This window comes from Rhinichthys klamathensis, unplaced genomic scaffold (assembly GCF_029890125.1).
Source record: "Rhinichthys klamathensis goyatoka isolate OS25496 unplaced genomic scaffold, OSU_Roscu_1.1 h1tg000289l_1, whole genome shotgun sequence".
Lineage (NCBI taxonomy): Eukaryota > Metazoa > Chordata > Actinopteri > Cypriniformes > Leuciscidae > Rhinichthys > Rhinichthys klamathensis.
The window spans coordinates 770,450-796,196 of record NW_026606808.1 but is presented as its reverse complement, the minus strand read 5'-3'; the positions used below and the strand labels follow the sequence as shown (position 1 = coordinate 796,196).

General features: G+C 39.5%; 1 protein-coding gene across 1 annotated transcript; it reads right to left on the bottom strand.

The window, feature by feature from the left end:
- Positions 1–7,659: 7,659 nt before the first annotated feature.
- On the bottom strand, positions 7,660–20,511 carry capn2l (calpain 2, (m/II) large subunit, like). Its single transcript, XM_056269773.1, has 21 exons — positions 20,208–20,511; positions 18,308–18,377; positions 17,348–17,466; positions 17,085–17,218; positions 14,518–14,686; positions 14,306–14,389; positions 14,139–14,224; positions 13,126–13,200; positions 12,854–13,014; positions 11,454–11,623; positions 11,260–11,271; positions 10,912–11,123; positions 10,782–10,818; positions 10,634–10,699; positions 10,498–10,555; positions 10,123–10,187; positions 9,912–9,980; positions 9,706–9,784; positions 9,502–9,618; positions 9,363–9,421; positions 7,660–8,092 (listed from the first exon to the last, which is right to left on the bottom strand). The coding sequence occupies exons 1-21, from the start codon at positions 20,442–20,444 to the stop codon at positions 8,069–8,071; spliced, it is 2,103 nt and encodes a 700-aa protein (XP_056125748.1). The 5' UTR covers positions 20,445–20,511; the 3' UTR covers positions 7,660–8,068.
- Positions 20,512–25,747: the final 5,236 nt, after the last annotated feature.

Below are 25,747 nucleotides of genomic sequence, written 5' to 3'. Positions count from 1 at the left end.
CTAGTCATGTGACTAACTGAAAACTGAGACCCACACAGCATTTCATCACAGAAATCATTTTGCATGGGTAACACTTTAGTTTAGGGACCAATTCTCACTATTAGCTAGTTGCTTATACAAGCATGCATATTACTATATTGGCTGTTTATTAGTACTTTTAAAACTCATTTTAATTTCTTATTCTGCATGACCATATTCTACATCATTAATCCTACCCAATACCTAAACTTAACAACTACCTTACTATTATTAATAAGCAGTATTTAAGAGTTTATTGAGGCAAAAGTCGTTAATAGTTATACTACAGGGCTGTTGAATGCTTGATTCTGATTGGTTGAGAAACGTTCTAAGGTGTGCAATTATTTTCAGGGAAACGCACGGCTAAAGTAGTTCCAGGCAGGTCTTGACCGCATTACAGTTCCATATCACTTCGCGTAGTTAACTGTACTAACGGAAAATAGGATACAATTCATAACAAGAAAAACATGCAGCCACATGCGCTTGATCTGCAATTTTCGATGTCTAACTTCACAATCAATGGACACATGCAGTTAAATTTTAATAAATAAAGTATATAGCCCTATATTACGGTGGCCGAGAGAGCTCAATGCGCTGCAACTGAAGAAAACACATGCAAATAGAAGAAAACGCATGCAAATAGAAAAAAAAAAACGCGTGCAAATAGAAAAAAACACCTGCAAATAAAATAAAACGCATGCAAATAGAAACAAACGCGTGCAAATAAAAAAAACGCGTGCAAATAAAAAAAACACCCGCAAATTAAGAAAACATCTTCATCAGTTTCACAACACACGTGTGCTCCAAATACTTACAACACCACTGTGGTATCCTGAGATTTAGGTTATAGTTAACAGCAGTTCCTCTCCACATGCTGCACATAACACAGAGCACAACGGAAATGTTTCCAGGGGAATCAAATAAGCGACGAACCCGGCTGGGACGTGCTGGCATAGATATTCATAAATCTATGCGTGCTGGTGCTTACAGCTTAAAATTATACTTTATTTATTTATTTGTTTATTTATTTATTTATTTATTTGTTTGTGCAAAACATACAGAGATTAAATTTTTTTATGACATACAACTTGTATACAATGTACAAAATGTAGTAACAATATGTTCAATGTCATCAGAATACAAATGAGAAAAGAACAATGAGCTGGAAACTAAAATAAATAAAAAAGATAAAGAAGAAAAACATGAAGGAAAGATATTTATCTATAGATCAGTTACACTGTACAAATTGTTTCATGTTATTACATTTTCATAAAGAAAAGTTTCGTAAGAAATGTTAGGGTCCAAAATTTTAAAGTTGAGACACACAGATATAACGCATATTTTAACAGCTTTTTTGTAAACTAAAAATAAAAATGTATTTGCATCCGTTATGTTAACAGCATTATATTTCTGTTGTAAGACCAGCTGATGGACACCGTGCTGCGTTGTCATGGGAACATCCCAGGGTTGTCTTTAGTTGCTCCCTTCATCAAGTGCGCTCCACACGGCTTAATTACAGCACACTAGAGCCCTGCTCCCTCCACAGTCCCACTTTAAGGGCGCTGGAATCTGCCCTTCGAAGGGAGTATGGCATAGGGAAGCTCACGAGCAATAAGCACGTCTCAGCCGGGTTCGTCACTTATTTGGTTCCCCTGGAAACATTTCCATTGTGCTCTGTGTTATTTGCAGCACGACTGTAGCCTATTTGGTTGTGTTGTGAACTTTTGCAGCGCGTTTCCTTATTTGGAGCACACGTGTGTCGTGAAACTGATGAAGATGGTTTTTTTTTATTTGCAGGTGTTTTTTTTTATTTGCACACGTGTTTTTTTCTATTTGCATGCGTTTTTTTCTATTTGCACGCGTTTTTCTCTATTTGCATGTGTTTTTTAAAATTTAAACTGAATAGGCCTATAAATAATTGATAGTCCTGCTGCACGGGTTTTCGTAATTATTGCAAATAATAGGCTATAACAAATTAATAATTATTGATAGGCCTATACTTGTTAATATGACGTTGTGTTTCATTTATTACTCATTAATCAGGAGTTATTATTAGAAAAATAATGCACACCCGCGGTGTAACGGCCACTCCGCTTCGCGTCGTGACCGCATTACCACCTCGGGTGTGCATTATTTTTCTAATAATTCAACGACCTGTCGTCAATTATTCCTTACTTATTAGTAAGAATTGGACCCTAAATGAAAGTGTTATCAACTTGCATATGTTGCCATTGCATATGCAATCAACTCCTGATTCACACATTAATTATTCTTTTGATTATTATTAAGTTTCAGTGAGTTATTTAAACATGCATTAATGTCTTTGAAAGGCTTTTGTATTTCAATCACATTAAAATGTACAAATTCATATAATTTCATTTGCATGCAATGCAGGGATTCCCCAACTTTTTGGTCAGCTGAAATTTCTTTGACCTAATATATTCACTTGAAGTAGGCTACCCCATGAGATTTACATTTTTAAATTAAGTTAATAATAAAATGAAGTCAATAAAATTAAGTTCACGGTTCTCTGATGTCGGTTAATGGTCACATGACATGCAGCCAAACCAATAAAATATTTTTTTAATAGTGTTTTTATTTAAAAAAATGCTTATTTTAATTTTAAATGTCTATGATTTAATTACTTAATAGCTTTTCATTAAACTCAGGAACCCCTGTAGTTCCATCACAAACTCCAGTCTGAGAAACCCTGACGTAATGTAATATTTAATGCACTACATGTTGTGGAGATTATTCTACTCAAATCAATGAAGTTAGGTCAAAAGTAATCTAAAAGTAGTCCGATTATATTACCTAAAACGTGTAATGTAATGGATAACGTTAGTAACTCCAATTTTTGTCATCAGTAGGCTAACCGATTACAATTTGTAAGTTGCTAATCAACCCAGCACTGTGTACAGTTTACCTCGACACTTCAGTTTACATTGTCCGATCTATTCAGTCTGGTTTCAGCTATAGATTCACCACAGAGCCTTTAATGTTCACATATCATTTTTTTTCTTTTGTCAAAATTCCAAATCTGTCAAGCGACTTGCGCCTCAATAGAGCGCTGAAGACTGAGCTGGAGAATCCGGTTTAGTTGCTCTTGCGCGCCAATTCAACTCTTGGCTTTTGGTGTTTGTTTCCCATGAATTATGAGTTCTGCCCTGGCAGCTCTGTCTGTCTTGTCTTTGTTTAATGTTTCTATGTTCGTCTTGTTTCAATGTCAGACGGCTCCGTATGCTTTCGAATTAATCTTGCGGTACTTTGATGTCACGCACCGATCGGTCTGCACAGCGCCGCTTCAAATCGAACACACTACTTGTCTAGTCCTCGTTTGCCTCACCTGTCCCTTATGTGCTTTCCTCTGCACCCTTTACCCTCTTGTCTTTGCCAGTTCGTTTTGTGCCACCCACGTGTAGTCAGCTTTTAAACTGTGTCTTTAGGCTGCATACGAAAGCTTAAAAATACTGCATTGTCGGAAGGCCTCGGCTCAAGGTACCTTTGAATGATGTTCGCTTAACTTCCTGAATCCTCCATCTGATGGATTTTTGAAGGACAGTAGATGTATCCTTCACTGCCTTTGATATCCCACAATCCTGTGCTTTCCATTCCGTGACAGTTGAGCTAAAAAATAAAGATGGGGTCGGAAAGTTGCAGTTGGAAAAACTAAGCTAATGGAAAATGTTGGTCAAAATCGTACATTTACACACAAACTGACCACCAACCGCCGGACCACCAACCAACTAAGTTTGTTTGTTTTGTTTGTTTTAACTTTATTGTCTATTCAGATTTATTGGACAGAAATTCATCTTTGATACTGGCTTCAACAACATTCTACAACCACATTCAACACATAAAACACATAATACACACATAATAATTGATAAATACATGATTCAATCAAAAATACAGTATACATAATTCACAATAACAACCCTAATTAAGAATTTGGTTTAAAACAGTCACTGCCAATGGGACAAATGATCTTTTAAAAATATTCTTTCTAGCATACGGTGTGCGTAGCCTGCGACCCGAAGGGAGGACTTCAAAGCGGTGTGAAGAGGATGAGTCTGATCTGAGAACACAACTAGCGCCTTTTTCTCCATAAAATTTAAGAATAGTTCTTGCAATGTACTCTGTTTATGGCCGATAATCTTGTTTGCTTCGTTAATTACTCGTGTTAATTTATTCTTTAATTTCATTGTTAAATTTCCATACCATGAGACAATATTATAGGTTAAAATGCTTTCAATCATCGATCTATATACAATGGTTAAGATCCTCCTTTCGATGTCAAGGTTTCGCAACTTTCTGAGTAGGCTTAAACGCTGTCTTGATTTCTTATGTACATAGTTCACATTATCCAAAAACGAAAGTTTGTCATCAATGATTGTGCCTAAATATTTAAAATTTTGAACTTGCTCAATCTTTACACCTTTTATAGTTACTTCTTCATATGGAAGGTCAACTGTACATTTCTTATTCTGATTCCCACAGCATAATTCCTTTGTCTTCTCAATGTTCAACCAAAATAGAGCAAGCTTTGGTGAAAACTACACTGTAAAAAAAATCTGTAGAAATTATAGTATTACTGGCAGCTGCTTGCTGGAAGCACATTACTGGAAGCACATTTTCCATTAGCTTAGTTGGTAAAAAATCGTACATTTACACACAAACTGACCACCAACCGCCGCGCGGTCAGTTTGTGTGTAAATGTACGATTTTTACCAACATTTTCCACTTCTGATGTCATTTCTAGTGAGAAATTACTATTGTAGTAATGAAATATTAGCTTACACTGTAAAAAAATTGCTGTAGTTATGCAGCTGTTTGCCAGTAACTTACTGTAGATTTAAATTGATGTATATTTACTGGAAACAGTTTGTTCAAAGTTAAATGAACATTAAACATTAACAAGTCTTTGTTTTTACAGAATAAAATTATAAAAAATAACAATCTAATGCAAAGCATTCTGGGAACCAGAAATCTTCATCAACCTTTTTCTGTTTTTTTCCTTTAGATTTTGGTTTCTCCAGAATGCTTTGCATGAGGCTATTATTTTAGTTTTATTCTGTAAAGATAAAGACTTGTTAATGTTTAATGTTCATTTAACTTTGAACAAACTGTTGCCAGTAAATAACATCAATTTAAAACTACGGTAAGTTACTGGCAAGCAGCTGCCAGTAATACTGTAATTTCTACAGATTTTTTTTACAGTGTAGTTTTCACCAAAGCTTGCTCTATTTTGCTGTTGATCATTAAACAGTAACACTGCCTCAAAAGTCTGTCCGAAATTAGTTTTGCGAGGAACCTTTGTGCGCAAACGCTGCATGCAGCCAAAGTCTTTGCTACAGTTTCTTGTGTATCCTTGTCAAAGATTTGCTCGTTTCTTTTCTGATTAAGTTGCTTATTCAAGACTTCTACTTTAGTTTTTTTTTTTTATAGTATTTTCGTTATTTTCTTTCTTTAGCAATCTCTATCAGCCTTGTGTATTTCCTTTTTATTTTTGTTTTGTATAATGTAGTTATTTGCTTTTAGTTTAGTTAATTTCTCTTTTGTTCTTATCTTGTGTTTTTGTTACTTGATTCTTTATCTTTTATCAGTTCTTTATTATTTTGTGCGTTCTCTTGCTGCCTCTTCCCACTGAGTTGTCCTTGTGATCTTGAGTCTTGCAGGTAATATAGACACAGAGGCTTTTGTTTACTGGGGAACGACATATTTTATCTATTCCAGAGGGCCCGCATCACTCGTGTATTAACCGGTATGAACTTGTTTATCTCCAGGGAAACCCCCTAGGATACTGGAATTACCTTATCTTCTGTTGTTACACCCATCATATAACTAAAGGCCTAGCAAGTCATCACTCATCACTTATCTACAAGTCTTGTCTTGTTTAGTCCTGTTGTATTGTGTTCTTCCTTGTGTTCTCCTGAAATTTCTCCTGAGACTTCCCACTGGATTTCTTTACCTGGCAGCTAGCTGTGATCAAATATCAGTTCTCTGGTTCATTGTGTTCTTGTCTGGGCTGATCCGCAACTATTTGTATTGTGTTGCGACATCCTCTCCAGTTCTTAAGTTCTTTTCCACCAGGGACTGGTCCCAGAGGTTATCCTCCACCTTGTGTCCTGTCTGCTGTGTTAATCAAATCTACTCACATTTGGTTCCTCTCTCACTCAGATCCTGATAGTTTAATATGTTGCATGGTGGGGTTTTCGCGATTGGTCAACTGGGGAAAAGTTCAGGTTCTCCCAATTGCCTACTATTTTTTCTGTCCCTCTATAGCCAATGTCGGGGCCACTCCTAGCCCTTATGTTGATCCGCCCCTGTGTCTATGTTACTGTCTGCAGGAAAGATGAGAATTACCTCATTGCGAAAGTCTTGAAAGAAAGACCTGTCACAACGACACTCCATGGCCAGTATGTGGACACCTGAACACCACAACCAGAAGTGCTTGTTTATATTTCATTTCAAACCCACTGGTCACACCTGTGGTGTGTTCACTGGAGCTCTGAATCATTTAAACATTACCCACTAGATGTCATATTAGCTACTGCACTACATAGTCTAATATTCAGTATAGCTGCTCTCGCTCGAGTGATATTGCTTGAACTCGACAGATCACAAGGCTTCTGCAAAAACGGGTAAAAAAAAAATGTTTTTTCTATTTGTATCAGATCTCCTCTGCTGCCCTCTGCAGGTCATTCGTGACAGAGGAAAATGTCTTTAGTTCTTGTGTATTAAAGGGTTTGTTCACCCAAAAATGAGTATTATCCCATAATTTACTCACCCTCAAGCCATCCTAGGTGTATAAGACTTTCTTCCTAACATTGTCCGGGACGCAGACACACTCTGTCAGTTCAAATCTAGACTAAAAACACATCTCTTTGGCCTAGCATACACATTATAGACTTCTATAATTCCATGTTAGGCTGCATAGATTAGGTCAGCCGGAACCGGGAACACTCCCCACAAATCCTGATGTACTTGTTACATCATAAGAAGGATGGCGCCTACGCTAATATTAGTCTCTCTGTTAATCCCGAGGTTTACCGCAGTCCGCCGGATCCATGCCGTATCCAGATCTGATGCAGGACCTGCGCCTGGACATGACGACAACGCAGTCCTGAAGAAACTCTCTCCCCTGTGAAGGCCTCCTTCCCTTCCCTACAGATAAAACGTTGTCAAAATAGTTCCAGTTCACATGGCTACGCGGAAGCGATAAATAATTCTGTACATTTTTAAGGCCAGACAAGTGATTTGTTGAGGTCAATTTGTAAAGAAAGACTTCACTCAAAAAGGGAAACGCACATTTATACACATTATTATATTTTACATTTTCAAAAAACATTATTTAGTATGATTTATAAGCTGTTTTGATTCTTGTTAAGAGAGAAATTAATGGTATAATTATCCTTGTGGGGACATTTTACCCAAAAACATAGGGCTTACCAGGACCACACACACACACGTGTTTGTGTGTCTGTGTTTTAATGGAAGGTGAACCACACACCTTTTGTCTTTTATGTCACGATTTGGGATAGTTTTGTTCAGGTGATGAACTGCCTCTTTTTTCTCCGACATGACACTTGGAATCACACTAGAGAATCTTTTTTCTCACAGTTTTTTTATTTTTCATGATTCATGATAACATTTTTAAAAACAGAAACATAAAACGGTCGTTTGTATCTAACATATTTTTGTATCATCATAGTATTTTTCTTCTATCATAGTATTCTCTATAATATTTATCCTTCTGAACTGTCCAACAAAACAAGCAATAAGTAACAAGCTGAACCACCATAATATGATTTCTAATAACTGCACAGGAACCCATTTTTTACTCAATGAAGATGGTGATCAGTTTGATGCAGGCCTGAGTCTGGAGAACATGTAGCATGACGTTGTGTTTCACATTATGACGCAAATAGCGACATCAGTTTTTCTTTTTTTCCTTCTGTCTCTTAGTTATTCCAGAGGATGTCAATGTTAGTATGATGCATAAGAAACTAGTCAGATCTCCCAGCGGTCCAGAATCTGCACATTTTCCTCAAAGCATGGAAAAATTCAGCCACTAGAGGGAGACAAAAGACATTTCTAGAGTCAATCGACTGGGAACGATATATTTGGAAAAGCATACCATCATTTTCTAACTGTTGCTGCAGTATATATTAATCAAGTACAACCAACTTGGATGTTTAAGTCATTTCAACTTAAATTACATTAAACTGACTTAAAAAAATGAATCGTGTATAACTTGTATAAAATTGCTTATTTTGATGAGTTAAAGCAATGTAAAAACATATGTTGTCATAACTTATTGATCATATATTTTTTACTGTGCACAGTAAGCACATTATCTCCGCCGTCGGTGTATGAATGGGTGAATGTGAGGCAAATTGTAAAGCGCTTTGGTGGCCATTGGGTCTGTGAAAGCGCTATATAAATGCAGTCCATTTACCATTTACCATTTATCTGTATTGTGCATTGAATAGAAAGATGGAAAACTGCATCCCACAATGCAATGCGCTCAACTTGACCTTCCATTTCTACACTGTTAAGTCCCATTCACACCAAAAACGATAACTATAACAATAAGTATATTAGCGTCCACACCAGCGGATGATATTGTTCTGTTTATTATAAGCGTGCACTGCAGATTTGTCATCTTTCGCTTTAAATGCTCAAGCTCTTATTAAAGCAGGATGAATTCTGATTGGCTGTCAATGTTTTTATCGTTCAATCTCTGTGCCGTTATCGTTATAATAGTGGTGAACTCTGCTATTCTTTTATATTTCGAATGATCTGAAGAACTACACCTTTATTGTTATCGTCCTTGCTGTGAACAGGCCTTTGGAAGAAGGTTCTTTATAGAACCTTAAAGAGTTCTGTCAGGCGCTTCATGTACAGAACATTTTAAGGTCCCAAACATGGGATCATTTTATGGATTTAGTTTTAATTATTTAATTTTGTTTTAGTTCATTTTTTATTTCAATGAAATTTAATGAATTAAACAGCTCGCAAACAAATTAAAACTAGAAAAAAATTAAATTACCCATTAAACACAAGACATTTCCCCTCATATAGAACCTTTTTGGCATAAAGGGTTCTTTAAAACTGAGTCAAGAACCCTAGAACCTTCTTTTCTAAGAGTGTAGAGATGTGAATTAGAATTACAGTCATGAAGTAATAAAACAATAGTCTTTTTTGGCTCATCATTTGGTGAAAATGGAAATTCACCAAGATGATAACAGACCAAAAATGTTTTTCTTCATAAACATGCCATGATTCTAGATCATTCTAGAAGTTTCACTGCGTATCGCATGACTAACAAAGACACCAACCTCCATCATGTTCAGCTCTACTGTGCCATTCTTGTCCTTGTCCAGCATTTTAAATATTTCTGCAAATGAGAATTTAGATATAAATGCACAATTTACATATCAGTCTTTATTCAAAAGGCGCTCTTTATCAGACACTCACTGAACATGCATTCGAGACGCATAATACAGGCCACGAAGTTGTCAAAGTCGATGGTGAGATTGGAGTCGCTGTAGCGCGCCACCAGGATCTGGTGTAGAGGGTTGCTCAGAGAGAAGCCTGTACAAAAAAAAAAAAAAAAAACATTAAATGATAACAGAATTGCCATTTTTGGCTTAACTGTACCTTTAAGACACAAGATCTGACCTGCTTTCTCTACGGCTTCTCTCATCTCCGAAGAGCTCATTGTGCCTGACTTGTCCATGTCAATTTTACAGTAAATGTCCTACAGAAGACAAACACAGGCGGATCGCAATGTTACGACATTATAATATATATATATATAAAACTATCTGCCGCTTTCGAAGTTGGATTGTACAACAAATTAAAATGATAGAGGCATGAAAACATACCAGGTACATCTCAATTTTAGTCCAGAGAATTTTAAATTCAATCAAGCCCAGTTTTCCACTGCCGTCTTTCTGAGACATCAATAAAGGAAAGAATAGACTAGAACAGAACCGAGTAGAAATACATCAACCAAACGTTATTTGCGTCATTTCTAATTATTTCAGTAAAACTGGTCCGGTCCATCAAATCTTGTGCATTTATTCAAAAGGATACATCCAGTAAGTTGACCATGTTGCGGCAAGTGTCCAAACTAAATCCATCAGTTTTAATGTCTTTGCCTTAAAAAAAGATTAAAATTTGGTCAATTATATATATATATATATATATATATATATATATATATATATATATATATATATATATATATTCGTATTCTACAATAAATACATGTAAATAAATAAATTATATATATATATTTATATATATATATAATTGATCTATTTACATTTATTTATTGTTGTATTTTTTTTGTTTTTTTTGTAAATAAATCAGAAATTATATGAATTAATTATATTACTATATAAATACATGATTTACTATATATTTTACAAATGTAATCTGGCCTGTAAAAAGTGTCAAAAAGCTTACGTCTAGATATCACTTTGTTCAGGATATTTTGCAGCTCAAATGGTGAGATTTCAGCGTCCTTGTGGAAGGGAAAATGATATGAAAAATGTATATGAACCAAAATAGCATAATTAAATCATTATCCTGTAATACTCACGGCCCCAGCAAGCTGTCCAAACAGACTCTTGAACCGGCCGTCGATATCACCCTCTTTCACATCAATCTGCACGATAAAAATTGAAATAATGCATGTTTGTGTCACAATACAGTATTATATTCATTCTGAACATGGTGCAAACATGTACCTCTGGAACCTTGCACTCCACAGGGTCATCAAGCTCTCTAAAAAACAAACACATTTCAGTGAGGAGACAGAAACTTTCGATAGGACTTGTCATCTTATTGTGGGCCAGAATTAATGAGCCAGGAACTCACTGGAACTCTGCCTGTTTTTCGGAGAAGACGCGCACGCAGAAGTCTCCATCTTTGTTGGGCTCAAAGGTGGACGGGACGATGAGATACTCGCCGGGGGGCAGACAGAAACGAGAGCACACCTCCCGCAAGTTGATGAAGGTCTCCGAACGGGCCGCCGAGCCATGTCGCACGAAGAAGTTACGATCCAGGTGGGCGTTCCTCTTCCCGACAAACTACAACAGAATGTTGATTTGATTATTGGTGTTCATTTTTGAGCGAACTTTCTCTTTAAGAGGAACTGATGAAGACACTAGTGGAATTTGTACTGTATGTCTGGTCATTTTGTGCTTCAGTGTGTGCAGTCCATACCTCTTGAGGAACCTGTGGATAACGATAAGAGAGATCTAGTTATTTATGATATATTTATCTTTGTGAATCAGTTCTTATCACTTCTGACAGTTTTGGGCCAGAATAAGCTGGAAATTGGATCCGACTATGACGAAAGTCAGAAGTCTGGCTGTGTGAGTGTACTTCCAGTGTGTAGACGGTGTTAGGCTGCTCACCTCGTAGATGGCGAAGCCAATGGTGTGCATGTCCTCTCCGACCTTTCTCATTTTGCGACGGTTCTTCTGGATCAGACCCACAACGAAGCTGCATCCCACCTCATTATCAGCCGGGTCGTCATCCTCCTCGTCCAGCTTGATCAAGAACTGAGGGTTCATAAAGAACGAGTCTGCCGGAACAAAACGAGGTCAAACACATGGCTTCTGTTGTAATAAATGGTACTTTAAAATATGAAACAAAAAAAATGCTTTTTGTTTAGGATTATTTTGTTTTACATTTTATTGTTGATTTTGTTTAATATTCTTTTTCATTTACTTTTTTGCTGTTTTTATTGAGTATCCTTTTGTTTTGTTGATTTTGTTTAGTATTCTTTTTTATTGACTTTTTTGCTATTGTTTTTGTTGAATTGTTTCTTTTTTTTCTTTTTTTTGTGCTATTTTTTGCTGTTGGTTTTGTTTAATATTCTTGTTTTCTTTTTATTTCTTTTTTTCACTTTTTTCTTTTCATTTTGTATGTTGTTTTAGTAGAATAACCTTTTGTTGTTTTTTGCTGTTGTTTTTGTTTCATATACTTTTGTTTTCCTATTTTTTTTTTGTTGTTGTTTTATTTGAGTATATTTTTGGTTTTAGCTGTTTTTGTTTAGTATCTTTTTTTTTTTTTTGCTGTTTTGGTTTGTTATTCTTGTTTTCTTTTTAGTTGTTTTTGTTTCTTTTTTTGTTTTACTGTTGTTTTAGTTGACTATACTTTTTTGTTGCTGTTTTTGTTTAGTATCTTTTTGTTTTTTATGTTGTTTTTGTTGGTTATTTTTTGTTTTCCTATTATTTGTTTTTTGTTGAGTTTTTATTTAGTTTTTTTGCTGTTTTAGTTTAGTATACTTTTGTTTTTCGCTGTTTTTGTTAAGTTTCTTTTTGTTTTTTGCTGTTGTTTTGGTTTGTTATTCTTTTTTCTTTTTAGTTGTTTTTGTTTAGTTTTTTACAAGATTTTTTGCTGTTTTTTTTTATATTATTTCCTTTTTGTTGTTTTTTTATGTTGTTTTTTATATTCCTTTGTTTTCTTTTTTGTTGATTTTGTTTAGCTTTTTGTTGTTTTTAGTATTCTTTTTTTGTATTCTTGTTAAAAGATTCACTTTGATGTAATATAATGTAATATATTCAGTTCATTACTGAATATTCTTGTTTTATTTTTATTTCTTTTTTTCATTTTTTTCTTTTCGTTTTTGTATGTTGTTTTAGTAGAATAACCTTTTGTTGTTTCTTTTTTTTGTTTTACTGTTGTTTTAGTTGACTATACTTTTTTGTTGCTGTTTTTGTTTAGTATCTTTTTGTTTTTTATGTTGTTTTGATTGGTTATTAAAAGATTCACTTTGATGTAATATAATGTAATATATTCAGTTCATTACTTGGGAAGTTCCTGCAGCCTCCAGCAGTAGATCCTCTCCTCCAGTTGCCATCAAACTTAGACAGCGCCCACTTATTGACGCTGTCATCTGACAGAGCATCAGGGGTCAGATTGCAGATCTCCACCCGCGAGTAATGACGCAGGAAATCAGAGTATGACATCCTGAGTATGACAATGCAGAGATATATCTTGTCAATGATCTAAGACAGCAGAACAGGAAAAATGCTAAATAAAAATGTAGAAAAATGAATCAATAAAACATTTGCAGGTTACCAGAACTCTCCATCTTCTGCTTTGGAGCTCAGTTTCTCACGGTCACTGTCACTGACCTGACGCCATTCTGTCGACCTATAGACCAATCACATGACCTTTAGTGAATTTGCAGGTCATTATATAGCTAAATTGTTAAATCCAGCTTGGAAAAAAAAGCTAGTTTCTATGTATGTGTACTGTATATACACACTACTGATCAAAAGTTTGGGGGCTGTAAGATTTGTATATGTTTTTAAAAGAAGCCTCTTATTCTCACCAAGACTGCATTTATTTAATAAAAAATACAGTAAAAACAGTAATATTGTGAAATATGATTACAATAAAATGACTGTTTTCCATTGTAATATTTTTTTAAGATGTAATTTATTCTTGTGATCAAAGCTGGATTTTCATTTTTGGGTGAACTATCCCTTTAATATTTTTGTGGAAACCATGATACGATTTTTCAGGATTCTTTGATGAATCGGAAAGATCAAAAGTGCAGCATTTATTTTAATATTACTGTCAATTGTGATCAATTTAATGCATCCTTGCTTATTAAAAATATTCATTTAATAATAAATCATTTTTCTTTTTTTTTATTCTTTTTTTCTTTATAATACAACATTATATATATATATATATATAATTATAATATAAACTATATAAAAATAATTTTAAAAATGGAATGAGTCAAGTGTAAATAGGTTAAGTATGTTATAGTCTGTTGATTTAGTTGTGAAACGAGGAAGAGCTTTGAGTTGTTAGGTGTACTCAGCGTGACAAGGAGGATGGGTGACACTGAACCTGTTCTTCCAACACCTGAGGGCATGAGGGCTTAAACAGAGTTCCCATAGCAACTCAGGTCTCTCCCACATGTCCGAAAGGAGCCATGGGTGGGTGTGGTTACTTTCCGCAACACCACCTGCATAACCTCTTCTCCTCAAACGGATTCCAGAATTATAGCTTTATGTGCTAATCAATTTGCAGACATGTCACATTGTGTGTTTTGAAGCCAACACCGGTTTACACACCCATCACTCCAGGGTCCGGTCCACTCCACCTGACCCCAGGGGTTCCTGATCCGGACCAGTTTGGTTAAATCGCCCCTGTACTCCACCTGTGCAGACACCGGGCAACATTTAATGATCTATGCAAACCAATGACACAGAAATGCTTAAAAATACTCCTCACCACCGACCTCTTCGGCTCCTGTAAGAGAGTAGGCGTGTCCTTTGACCAGTTTCTGACTAGTAATCGCCTCTGAATCTGCACTGTCTGTAATCTAAAGCAACCGGACACAAAACAGAACCAGTTATGCATGACTTGTAATTACAGTTCACTGACAGTTAACAGATCTGGTTACAAACTGCTAATAATTACAAGGTTATACATAAATATGGAGTTTCTCACGTCAATTGAGCAGCCCAGCAGTGAGCCCCAGCTCAAAGCCTTCTGGATGGTTTTGAAGAGATTTGGACTTGCTTTCGCCAATTCGTGGACCTCAGCGATGCCTCCGGTGAAATCCTCAAATCCCTCTGTGGTGGTGCCACCAGAGAGAGCCTCATAGCTGCCATTCAGCCTGAGGACAAGGAAGTAGTTTTTCCGCTTTTATTTCTGAAGAAGTCTACTCCATTTAGTCATGCTATATATACTCTTAAAAATACCACTACCATTTTTGGTTTTCAAAATAACCTTTCAGTGAGAAGTTCTTAAAATACCAATTCTTCTTAGGCCATGTTTGCACCTGGTATTAAGATGCGTTTTGGTCGACCGGATCACTAGTAGACGAGGGAGACACATACCCGTTTACACCTGCTGTTAGGGCTGTGAATCTTTGGGTAGGCAGCGAATCGATTCGATTCACGATTCATAGGTTTTCGATTCGATTCAAGAACGATTTTTGCAAATTCAGAAAGATTCGATTCGATGCGATTCACATTAAAATTCGATGCGATTCAATTAATTCGATTCGATTCTTAATTTTTTATATGCATTCATAGGATTATTTAAATGCTTCCCCCAATGGGTCTTAGTCAGGGTGTGAATTATACAGCTGGCTTCGGGGGTCAGAGAGTGGGAACAAAAAGAAAGAAAAGAAAAACAACGACATTTTGTCTATTGTTAACGTTAGTTCATGTTAGTTTTTAATGAATCTATTCTTATAAAAAATATTTCCAAAGCCTATAAATTAGCATTAGTAAAAATGTAAACCAAGATTTAAAAAGGCTTTAAAAGTATAGTTCATCATGCTAACTATTTTGTAGGAATGGATACACAACCTTAAAGTGTTCCTACATTAAACATCCTTCCATTGTGAGACTAAAAATACCATGAACTTTCCCAACTAAAACCTTAACTAACGTTTCCTCATGGAATAGCTATACTCTTTGTTTTCTCTTTATCCGACTGAACATTTTCCTTGTGATTCTGAAAGAAAACGCGCCGGCTGTCTACTTGTGCTATATTAACGATTACGAATGCAACTTTAATGCGCATCTGATTGATGGATAAACCACGCGCTCTTATTTCAGTGTAATTAATGTTGTAGTTATTTCATCAGTTCAGTTTAACGACATTAAGTTACATTTCATTCATCATTCATGATTAATCGGTGTACATTTTAGACACCTATTATACGTTTTCTCTTTCCATGTAATAAATGCGCACCCTTGAATAAGTGGGGTTTTACTTTAACTGCTCAGGACGGGTATGACCCATTTCCGTAAAACTTCAGTATCTTATCTTAAAGAAAATAACGGTGACGTTTCCACGCAACGAACGCGTTGTTTCATAGCAGTGACCGCGCAATGATATGGCAGCTTTATCAATGGCTTGCTTTCTCGATAGAGAGCTGTCATCTGCTCATGTGAACACCAATGGCTGTCCTGAGGAGAGCTCAAACACGGACTGCTCAAAAGTCTGCAGATGAGAGCTATATGGGACCGAGCGCGAGCGAAATCCAGTGAAAGATGGTAAGAGTGCAGCGAGTATGTGAGAGCTGTGAGGACGCGAAATGACGCCGCACAACGCCTCATAATTCGCGCATGTAGTCATTTAATGACTGTTTTTATGTTTTAAAGCACTGAATCGATATAGAATCGCAAATTATTCGATTCTTAGCATTTTAAATCGAATATTGACCGAAATAAACGATTCACAATTCGAAATACATGTTTCAAGATCGATGCATATGCATCGTCAGGATTTGTAATCGATGCATCGAGAAAACGAATGAATCGTTACACCCCTACCTGCTGTTTTAATCCATCTATTTGTCCACTTGCGACCACTTCTGTCCTGATTTCTTCGAGGGGAGGGTCTATGGGCGGGTAAATGTACGGGCTTTTTCAGATCTAATTGACGAAATAAGCTAGAGCAATTTACATTTGAACACGACCGGAGACGAAGGATAAACATAAGCAAGACCGAACGCAGTGAGTGTGTGTTAGAAATCAGGAATGGTCAGACAATATTGAGCTTGGTACATTTTTATCTTCAAACTAAACTTAGGTCTTTAGCCGACAAAGTTTAAATCCCGTCTGGCTAGAGCGATTCCCATAATGTTTACGCATTAGGTCAGTAGGAGGAGAGCAGGTGTCTTGTGTGGCTGTTCGAACACATTCGATCACATGAGCGTTTACACTACGAAAGCAATCCGGTCTATTGCGTTTTTGACTACCTCTGGAAGTGGTTGAAAGTGGACAAACTAAAACCGCTTTAGACCCCGTTCACACCTGTATGTGTACTTAGCGTCGTCCACTTGTGATCCAATCAACCAAAACCCATCTTAATACCAGGTGTAAACATGCCTAAGTATAAAGAACATTTTAATCATGCAAAGAACCTTTTGTGGAATGGAAAGGTTCTATGGAAAGGTTCTTCACTTCATTTCTTTATTCTTTATTAGTGTAAATGAGTTTGAGGCTACAACTTTTAATCTACTGAGCGACAAATACTTTTAATCTACAAATCCTCACTTTGCATAGGCCTTTTCCAGCAGAGCGCTCCAAAACTCAGAGCCCTCGGCGGAGTGGACGAACAGCAACTCTCCTTTTCTTGCCGGCAGACGGTCATCGATGACCACGTCCACCCATTCACCGTACTGCCAGAACTGAAGAGACATGGACATATGTGAACGGGGGAACATTCAAATAATCTGTATTTGTAGTGCCCATAAAACAGCAAAATCAGTCGTAATATTTTTGGTTTGTTGGCTTTTATGTGACGAGAGGCTATTAACCTGGAAATGAAATATTCCAGCGTAGCCTTCGTCAAAATTCTGACCAGACGGGACGACGCGGCCGAAGACGTCCTGGTTCAAGGTAAGAGAAGCGATGGCAGCTAGAAGCCAACAGTCACCTGGAAAACCAGTCGGGAGATGTGATATCATTTTGTGTTCAAAACTAAATGAGCTAAATTAACTATAACATCTACAAACTCACTATTGTAAGCAAAACTTCAACAATGACAAGCTGCGATATCATTGGTGAAACGGAAATTCTCATCGACCTAAGCTTTTTGTTGTTCTCCCATGCTTCGGGAGTCGGGACAACACCCATCCTATTATTCCTGCTCCTCCTACACACTTTGCAAACTCATTTGCATCACAGGCGTTTTCTTTATAGCCAGTATGTGGCATCAACTCAGCAAATGCAGCATGATTGTGATTCTTATCAGTGACAAACAATTTCAGATAGAGTGGAAAACTGAAGGGAGATGTTTGTATGTGAGAAACCTGTGGCGTTTGATCCAAGATAGGAAAAAAGCACAAAAGTGTTTGGGTTGTATGGAATAAAGCAGGTCTGACAGGGTGTGTTTATGTGTTTGTTTGGGATTTAGAGTTGCAACCTAGACAAAAAGGTTTTGCTTTTTCCATATTCTACAATAGGAATTCTGTTCCATTCCACAGATTCTACTGAGCCTGGTAGTTATTTTCAGTTCTTTAAGATATGTAATTAATATAATTCCCAGATATGAGGAAATAGACAATGTAATAATAATTAAAAAATGGATCATATTGAATTAGTGTGTTAAAACAGGGTGTTGCAAATCTGATCAGAATCAAATCAGAAAAAAATGCTTTTGTGTCTTCTGATGGCCATTCTATTTGGGGCAGTTCTATACATGATCTTTTGTTATCAACATTTCTAAAGTTTCAGCAGCTCAACAATAGGCTAATATTACAGGTACATGGACTCACCCAAAGCACCCTGGCAGATGTCCGTTCTGGTCGCTCCTCCACTAATGAACGCTGGGTTGGACGTCAGTTGCTGGATGACAAAACATGCATTCCAAAAACATGAATCACAGATTTACCTTAACAAGAGATGAGTTAATCGCTGAATCAACATGATCAAACACATGGCTCATCCATACAATAGGAAACAAAATAGGGCCAAGTAATGGGGTTGAACACTTTGCTTACATAACATATAACTCAGAAGGAGCTATTTTGGGGTTATTTTAATATTTGCTTGGTCTTTTTTTTTTTTACAATGACCTGAGTAACAGGGTTGAATGGTTGAGCAGTTAACTCTGAAATGTGTGTAAAAATGTACAATGAAAATGAAGTAATTTGATCTTCCCGCCATTGGAAGGGTCCAAATGATATGTCCTCTTGGGTGTTACAATTTTAAGTTTCATTTTTTTATAACAGGAATTAAATGCAGGACAGGGTTGCAAAATTAGCTTAAATAAAACAAATTTAGATTATTTTGTCCTCCTACCAAATGTTGTTTCTTCTTAGGTGTTATGATTTTAATGAATGTTACATGTTCTATAAGGGGGCAAGTCATAACAGGGTTGAAAAATGTTGGATATAGCCAAATATTAGCTTTTTCTTTCGTTATTCAATAAATTGTTTTTATTTTAATTATTACAAATTTGTTTGGATTTTCTTTATATAACACTGAATTTCAGTCCAACAGTGTGTCAAAATTATTATATTTTTGTATGATTTTAAATGTTGAATACTAGGCTATCAAGGCCAAGACCTCTGATGGACAAGCTACTTTTAACGGTATTTTATACAGTATATAATACTAATAAATGTAATAGTTTTTACAACAAAAATGTCGGAGTTGCCTATATGGACACATAAGTGTATTTGTGGAAAGTGACAAGTGCATCTTGTGTTCTTCAATCTCAAAGGTTTTCTAATGACTTATACCCTACAGTATAAGTGGCGCCCGGGGAGCGATTGGGGGTTAGGTGCCTTGCTCAAGGGCACCTCAGTCATTTCCTACCAGTATTGAGAATCGAACTCGCAGTCCGACTCTCTAACCATTAGGCCACGATATTTATTCTAAAAATGGTTTGAATACAGTTATACCTCTGGAAAAAAAAAAAGCTGTGAGTCTAACTGACACCATTCTTGAATACAACAATAACCAACCATCATCCCAGCTGTAAGGATCATATTTACTCTAATTGAATCTAAAAGGTCTTCTGGCAACCAGTAATGCATAACGCGGCTCACAAAGCAGTGCATGCAGCATTTAAAATGATAATGCTCTTGGGGGAGCATATGTTCCTATAATTTCCTGGTCTGTCTGGCACTGAACCAGTTTGTCAGGTTCAGACTAACAAGCAATGGCTTTGCATGGTCATAGTGTAGACTTTTTGTTCTTTCATGGCTGCCTGGATGGTTTTTGAAAACACACTGATGTGTATTTGTTTTTCTGAAATCACATTCATCTTTCAGTACAATGATCTGACTGAACTATAATAATTATTGACAAGTGAAGCCTCCTGTTCATATAGTGCCTCAAAAAAACAAATGATGGTGAACACACCCAGATACAGGGAGCTTTATTGTAATTACCGAACACAGAACAAGATGAGTAAGGTGATGCTCACTTTTAGCCTAGAGCAAAACAGTAAGAGAAGTAGTCAAAGTGGAGATTTGAACTTGGTTCGAGAAGAATGTCCAGTATGTGTTACTATGGGTATGAATAGCCCACTTCAAACATGCAAATAAGGGAAATGTCCATGCCAAAGATATCAAAACATGGAATAGCTACAAAAGGTTTAACCAGTGCAATTTCATTTTTTTTTATTAAATATTTTAAATAGCTATAAAAGGTCTGTATTACACCCACCTTTGGTCTCATCCACTCAACCCCGCGCACTTTAGAGGAGTTTGGTCCCAGTTCCTTGAACCCGAGCGCAGATGTATTGGCTTCAAACGTGTCATCCTGAAATAAGCGTCCGCACTCCAGACACTCGCGCTTGAGCGCCTCGTAGTCCTGGTTAAGGAATTTGAACGCTTGAGCGTTGGTACCGAAGCCCGCTGCTCGAGCCCTGTTTTGCTGGAGCTTCGACGCAATTCCTGACATCTCTGCTCGTCCGTCCGTCACAACAAATAGTGAAAACACACGCAAACCTCAGCTCACAACGCGTTAAATGGAGAGGGCGTGACCAGGGGCGTTATTCCTTTCGTCAGTAGGGAACAAGTGTGCAAAAAAGTTCTATAGGGCTACTATTGAAAAAAAAAAACTTTGGTAGCACTTTTACAGTCCCGTTCCCCATGTGCATAGCCTACTATACTTATTACAGTGACTGGGTAATAATAATACTAACCCTGAGCTATCCCCTAAACCACGTAGCCTATAGACCTATAAATAATTTACAACCTTCCCCTTTTCAGTTATAAACGCATATCAAACATGTGATGTCATGACAACTTTTAACACATAAAAGGATCTGGGTCAAAGCAAGGAAAATGCTAAACAAATGTTGTATCAATAACAGAATTATATCCCACATAAAATACTAGCCCACATATTCATCCCGTTATGATAAAAAAATAACAGTTCACTTGGGAATTTTGTGGATTGGAAAAAAAGACAATTCTGCATGTTTTATTACATTTATATTTATTATAATTATTTTATTATATTAAGATTTCAGAAAATATTTAGAAACCTGTATTTGTAGAAAACTTGGGTGCATGTTTTTATTTTCAGAATGTAATTTGAAAGATAAAAAACAAAAATCTACATTATTTAATTACGTATTTTATTAGGAAAATAGCAAAAGAAGAAGTGGGCTTTGCAAACCAAAAGTCTTTTATAAATTATTTAAAATAAATCTTTTGCAACAAACTAAAAACAAAAAAGCGCACATTCCACACACTTTTAAACAGCTTCAGACTCTAAAAGACTTCACATGACACAGCTTTACAAAATCTTCAAAAATTATCGTTCAAAAATATGCCACTGTGTTGGTATTATGGATGCATGCTAATAGCCTATTTTGATATAGGCCTTAAATGTGCACCATCCTGTTTTTATTGAGAAACTGCTTCAAACGAGAGCGTAAGGGGACTGTTCTGGGGCCTCATTTATAACCGTTGCGTCACGTATATACGCACAAAACAGGCCCTGAAAGAGGCGTACGCCACTTCCGACGCATAAATTGTCATTTATAAAAACGTCTCGGTTACGTATGTAAGAGTACAGGGAACGGAGACGTGTCTTCGGGGAGTTCCCTGACGAATTGGGATCACGCTAGGGAGCCTATTGCCTTCGAGAGAGTTAAAAACGAGCCAATAAACATTGGCATACAAGATTTGCATTCCGCGAGCCGCCTACTAGCGTGGATATAAAAAGCGGAAGTAAACATTGCATTGACGCTTTTCGCTGAGGAGCCGAACAGAGTCCAGACCTCCGCGAAGGTACAGCAACATGGCGAAGAGACGACACGTCTCCGTTCCCTGTACTCAGGGAACGAGGGTTACATACGTAACCGAGACGTTCCCTTTCGTCCTGGGAACTCCAACGTGTCGTCGGGGAGTTCCCTGACGAATTGGGATCCCTAACAAAGCGCCATGCCCCTTCCAGTACCCAGCTAAGCTACCCAAGCAGTTTCACAAATTGTGGGAGCTAGCTAGGAAGTCACACTGCTGTTCCGCAAGACCCACTCAGTGGACATTGAATAACACTGGGAAAGCGTGCCCTAACCCATGAAAAGGGAAGGGAACGCTGCGGAAACCAGACGCCTGATGAAGGCCTGGAATACCCATACTTACTAGCCCAGGGTGATAGTGAAACATATGGCAGTCCCTGAGGTAGTCCCCTCCAAGGGGAGTGGGAGCGTACTCAACAGGGACAACAGAACGAGTCTGTCAAGGGGAAGACACGGCTGGACTGCACGTGGCATAATGGGTCACCGAAGAGACCACTAGACATAACACCCAGTCTACACAACAACTCCCTTAGAGGTAGTAGACCTGGCGCCGGCGGTCCGCCACGCCTGGCACCGGAGGGGTGATGGAGGAACTCACGAGGCTAACCAACGTAGGGTGCCAACGGAGTGAAAGACGCACGTATCTGGCTGAGGCACGGAGTGGCGTAGCAAGCCAACACAACCTATTCCCTCGCACCACTGGCCGTACCGAGTACTCGGGAGGAAACAGGTTCCACACGTAGGCTATAGAATCTAGTGAACGTGTTCGGTGTCGCCCAGCCCGCAGCTCTACAAATGTCTGTCAGCGAGGCGCCTTGAGCCAACGCCCAGGAGGCGGCAACACCTCTCGTAGAGTGAGCACGCAACCTGGGAGGACAAGGCTCACCCGTAGCTCCATACGCTTGGGTGATAGCATCCACTAACCAGTGAGCTAACCTCTGCTTGGAGACGGCCTTCCCCTTCTGCTGGCCTCCGTAACAGACAAAGAGCTGATCTGAGGTCCTGAAGCTTTGCGTTCTGTCAATGTAAACCCGCAGGGCGCGGACCGGACAGAGAAAAGCTAGGGCTGGATCTGCCTCCTCCTGGGGCAGCGCTTGCAGGTTCACTACCTGATCCAGGAAGGGAGTGGTAGGAACCTTGAGCACATATCCGAGCCAGGGTCTCAAGATCACGTGAGAAAAACCCGGCCCGAACTCTAGGCACGATTCGTCGACCGAAAAAGCCTGCAGATCCCCGACCCTCTTAAAAGAGGCCAATGCCAACATGAGTGCTGTCTTAATGGACAGGATATTCAGCTCCACTGTCAGCAAAGGCTCAAAAGGAGGACTTTGAAGAGCTCTCAGTACCAGAGCTAGGTCCCAAGAGGGTACAGAGTGCAAAACACGAGGTGGATTTAACCTCCTAGCATCCTTAAGGAATCTGATGATCAGGTCGTCCTTCCCTACGGACTTACCTTCTACTACATCGTGTGTGCTGCTATTGCGGCAACATACACTTTGAGGGTGGAGGGAGACAGCCTTCGCTCCAACCCATCTTGTAGGAAGGAAAGCACGACTCTGATCGGGCAAGTTCGGGGGTCCTCCTGACGGGAGGAACACCACTCGACGAATAGGTTCCACTTCAACGCATAGAGGCGCCTCGTAGAGGGGGCTTTAGCAGAAGTGATTGTGTTTACCACTGCCTGTGGTAGATCACCTAGAACCTCCGCGTCCTGTCCAGGGACCAGACATGGAGTTTCCAGAGGTCTGGACGCGGGTGCCATAGAGTGCCCCATCTCTGAGAAAGGAGGTCCTTCCTCAGAGGAATCGGCCAAGGAGGGGCTGTCGCGAGGAGCATGAGTTCCGTGAACCAAGTCCTGGTGGGCCAATACGGCGCCACTAACAGGACCTGCTCCTCGTCCTCCCTGACCTTGCACAGTGTCTGTGCAAGAAGGCTCACTGGGGGAAACGCATACTTGCGCAGGCCCCGGGGCCAGCTGTGAGCCAGGGCGTCAGTGCCGAGGGTCCCCTCGGACAGGGAGTAAAACCACTGGAAATGGGTCGTGTCAGGAGAGGCAAACAGGTCCACCTGTGCGACTCCGAAAACACTCCAGATCAGCTGAACCGCCTGGGAATGGAGTCGCCATTTTCCTGCCAGAGGAGGCAACCGTGAAAGCTCGTCTGCCACACGGTTGAGCTCCCCTGGAACATGAGTGGCGCGAAGCGACCTCAGATGCTTCTGACTCCATAGGAGGAGGTGGGAGGCGAGTCGCGACATGCCGTGGGAGCTTAGACCACCTTGTCGGTTGATGTAAACGGTCGCAGTGCTGTCCGTACGGACCAGTACGTGCTTGTCCTTGAGAAGCCCCTTGAGGCGCCACAAAGCCAAGCGTACTGCTTGCAACTCTAGGCAGTTGATATGCCAAAGCAGCTGGGGCCCCGTCCACAGACCCAAGACTGCATGCCCTTTGTACGTGGCCCCCCGCCCCATGGCAGAGGCATCTGTGAAAACCACAGCATGCCTGGAAACCTGGACTAGGGGCACTCCGCCCCGTAGAAACGCAGGATCTGACCACGGGGAGAATGTTTGGCGACAGTGCGGGGTTACTTTGACCCGGAACGTGCCGCTCTGCCACGCCCACCTTGGGACTCGATCGTGAAGCCAGTGCTGGAGCGGTCTCATGTGTAACAGGCCGAGTGGCGTTACTGCGGCTGCGGCTGCCATATGCCCCAGGAGCCTCTGAAATTGTTTCAGTGGAACCGCTGTCCTGCCTCGAAAAGACCTGAGGCAGGTGAGCACTGACTGGACGTGCTCCTCCGTGAGGCGCGCGGTCTGGGCGACCGAGTCCAACTCCATACCGAGATAAGAGATCCTCTGCACGGGGCAGAGTTTGCTCTTGTCCCAGTTGACCTGAAGCCCCAACCGGCTGCTCAGGTGGCTAGGGAGCCGTAATGTTTACTAACGGTTTTTATATCCGCGCTAGTAGGTGGCTCGCGGAATGCAAATCTTGCATGCCAATTTTTATTGGCTCGTTTTTAATTCTCTGATTTTAAATCGCCCTGCCGGCACCAACCCAGCGCCTCGCCCTGCATGCACCGCCCCAAGCACCTCACCCTGCTGGCGCCGCCCCAGCGCCTCGCCCTGCTGGAGCCGCCCCAGCGCCTCGCTCGGCTAGCGCCGTCCCAGTGTCTCGCCCTACCGGCTCCACCGATGCAACCTACCAACCCAGTGCTCTGTCTTGGTCGCTGACACAGCCTGTTCCACCCTGGTCGTTTCCGCCCAAACCACCCCCCCGCCCCCCCGAAGGAGCCACTCCGCCTTGGTCACCGACACAGCCTGGTCCATCCTGGTCGTCTCCGCCATGGCCGCCCGAAGGGCTGTTCTGCCACTCGTTAAACCATCATCTCCTGTTCTTGTTCCCCTCCATGGACCTGGCCCCCCATCCCTCCCCCTGACTCTCCACTGTTCCACCTCCCTCCTGGACTCTTGTTTTGTGTGTGTTTTCAAAGGAGCGTCTGGTAGCCGCTCCTAGAGGGGGGGTAATGTCACAGTGTCTGGTTGGTGTTCACTGGGTGTCCACTGTGTTGAGGTCTTTTCCCCGTATACTGTCACCACCACATCAGGAACGGCATTTTCCATAATCCTTTGTCAGTACTCATTACTGTTCATTGCACACAGCTGTTCACTCACATTGTTTGTATCTGCCTATTTATACCCTGTCTGTTTCATTCACTGTCATGGAATCCTTGTTTAATGTCAGCTGCACTTCGGAGATCTATTCCTGTTTGTTTTCTTGTTTTGGACTGCTTTGTATGGATTTTGACCCTTTGCCTGGATGACCTATGATTACGGATTACCCTAATGCACTTGGATCTATCTGTTTGTGTTGGTGTCGTGACAGTTGTAGCCCACAAAAACAGTTATGCTTGATGCTGTTTTTTGTCTTTTTACAGTCTATGGGTTTTTTTTGTCA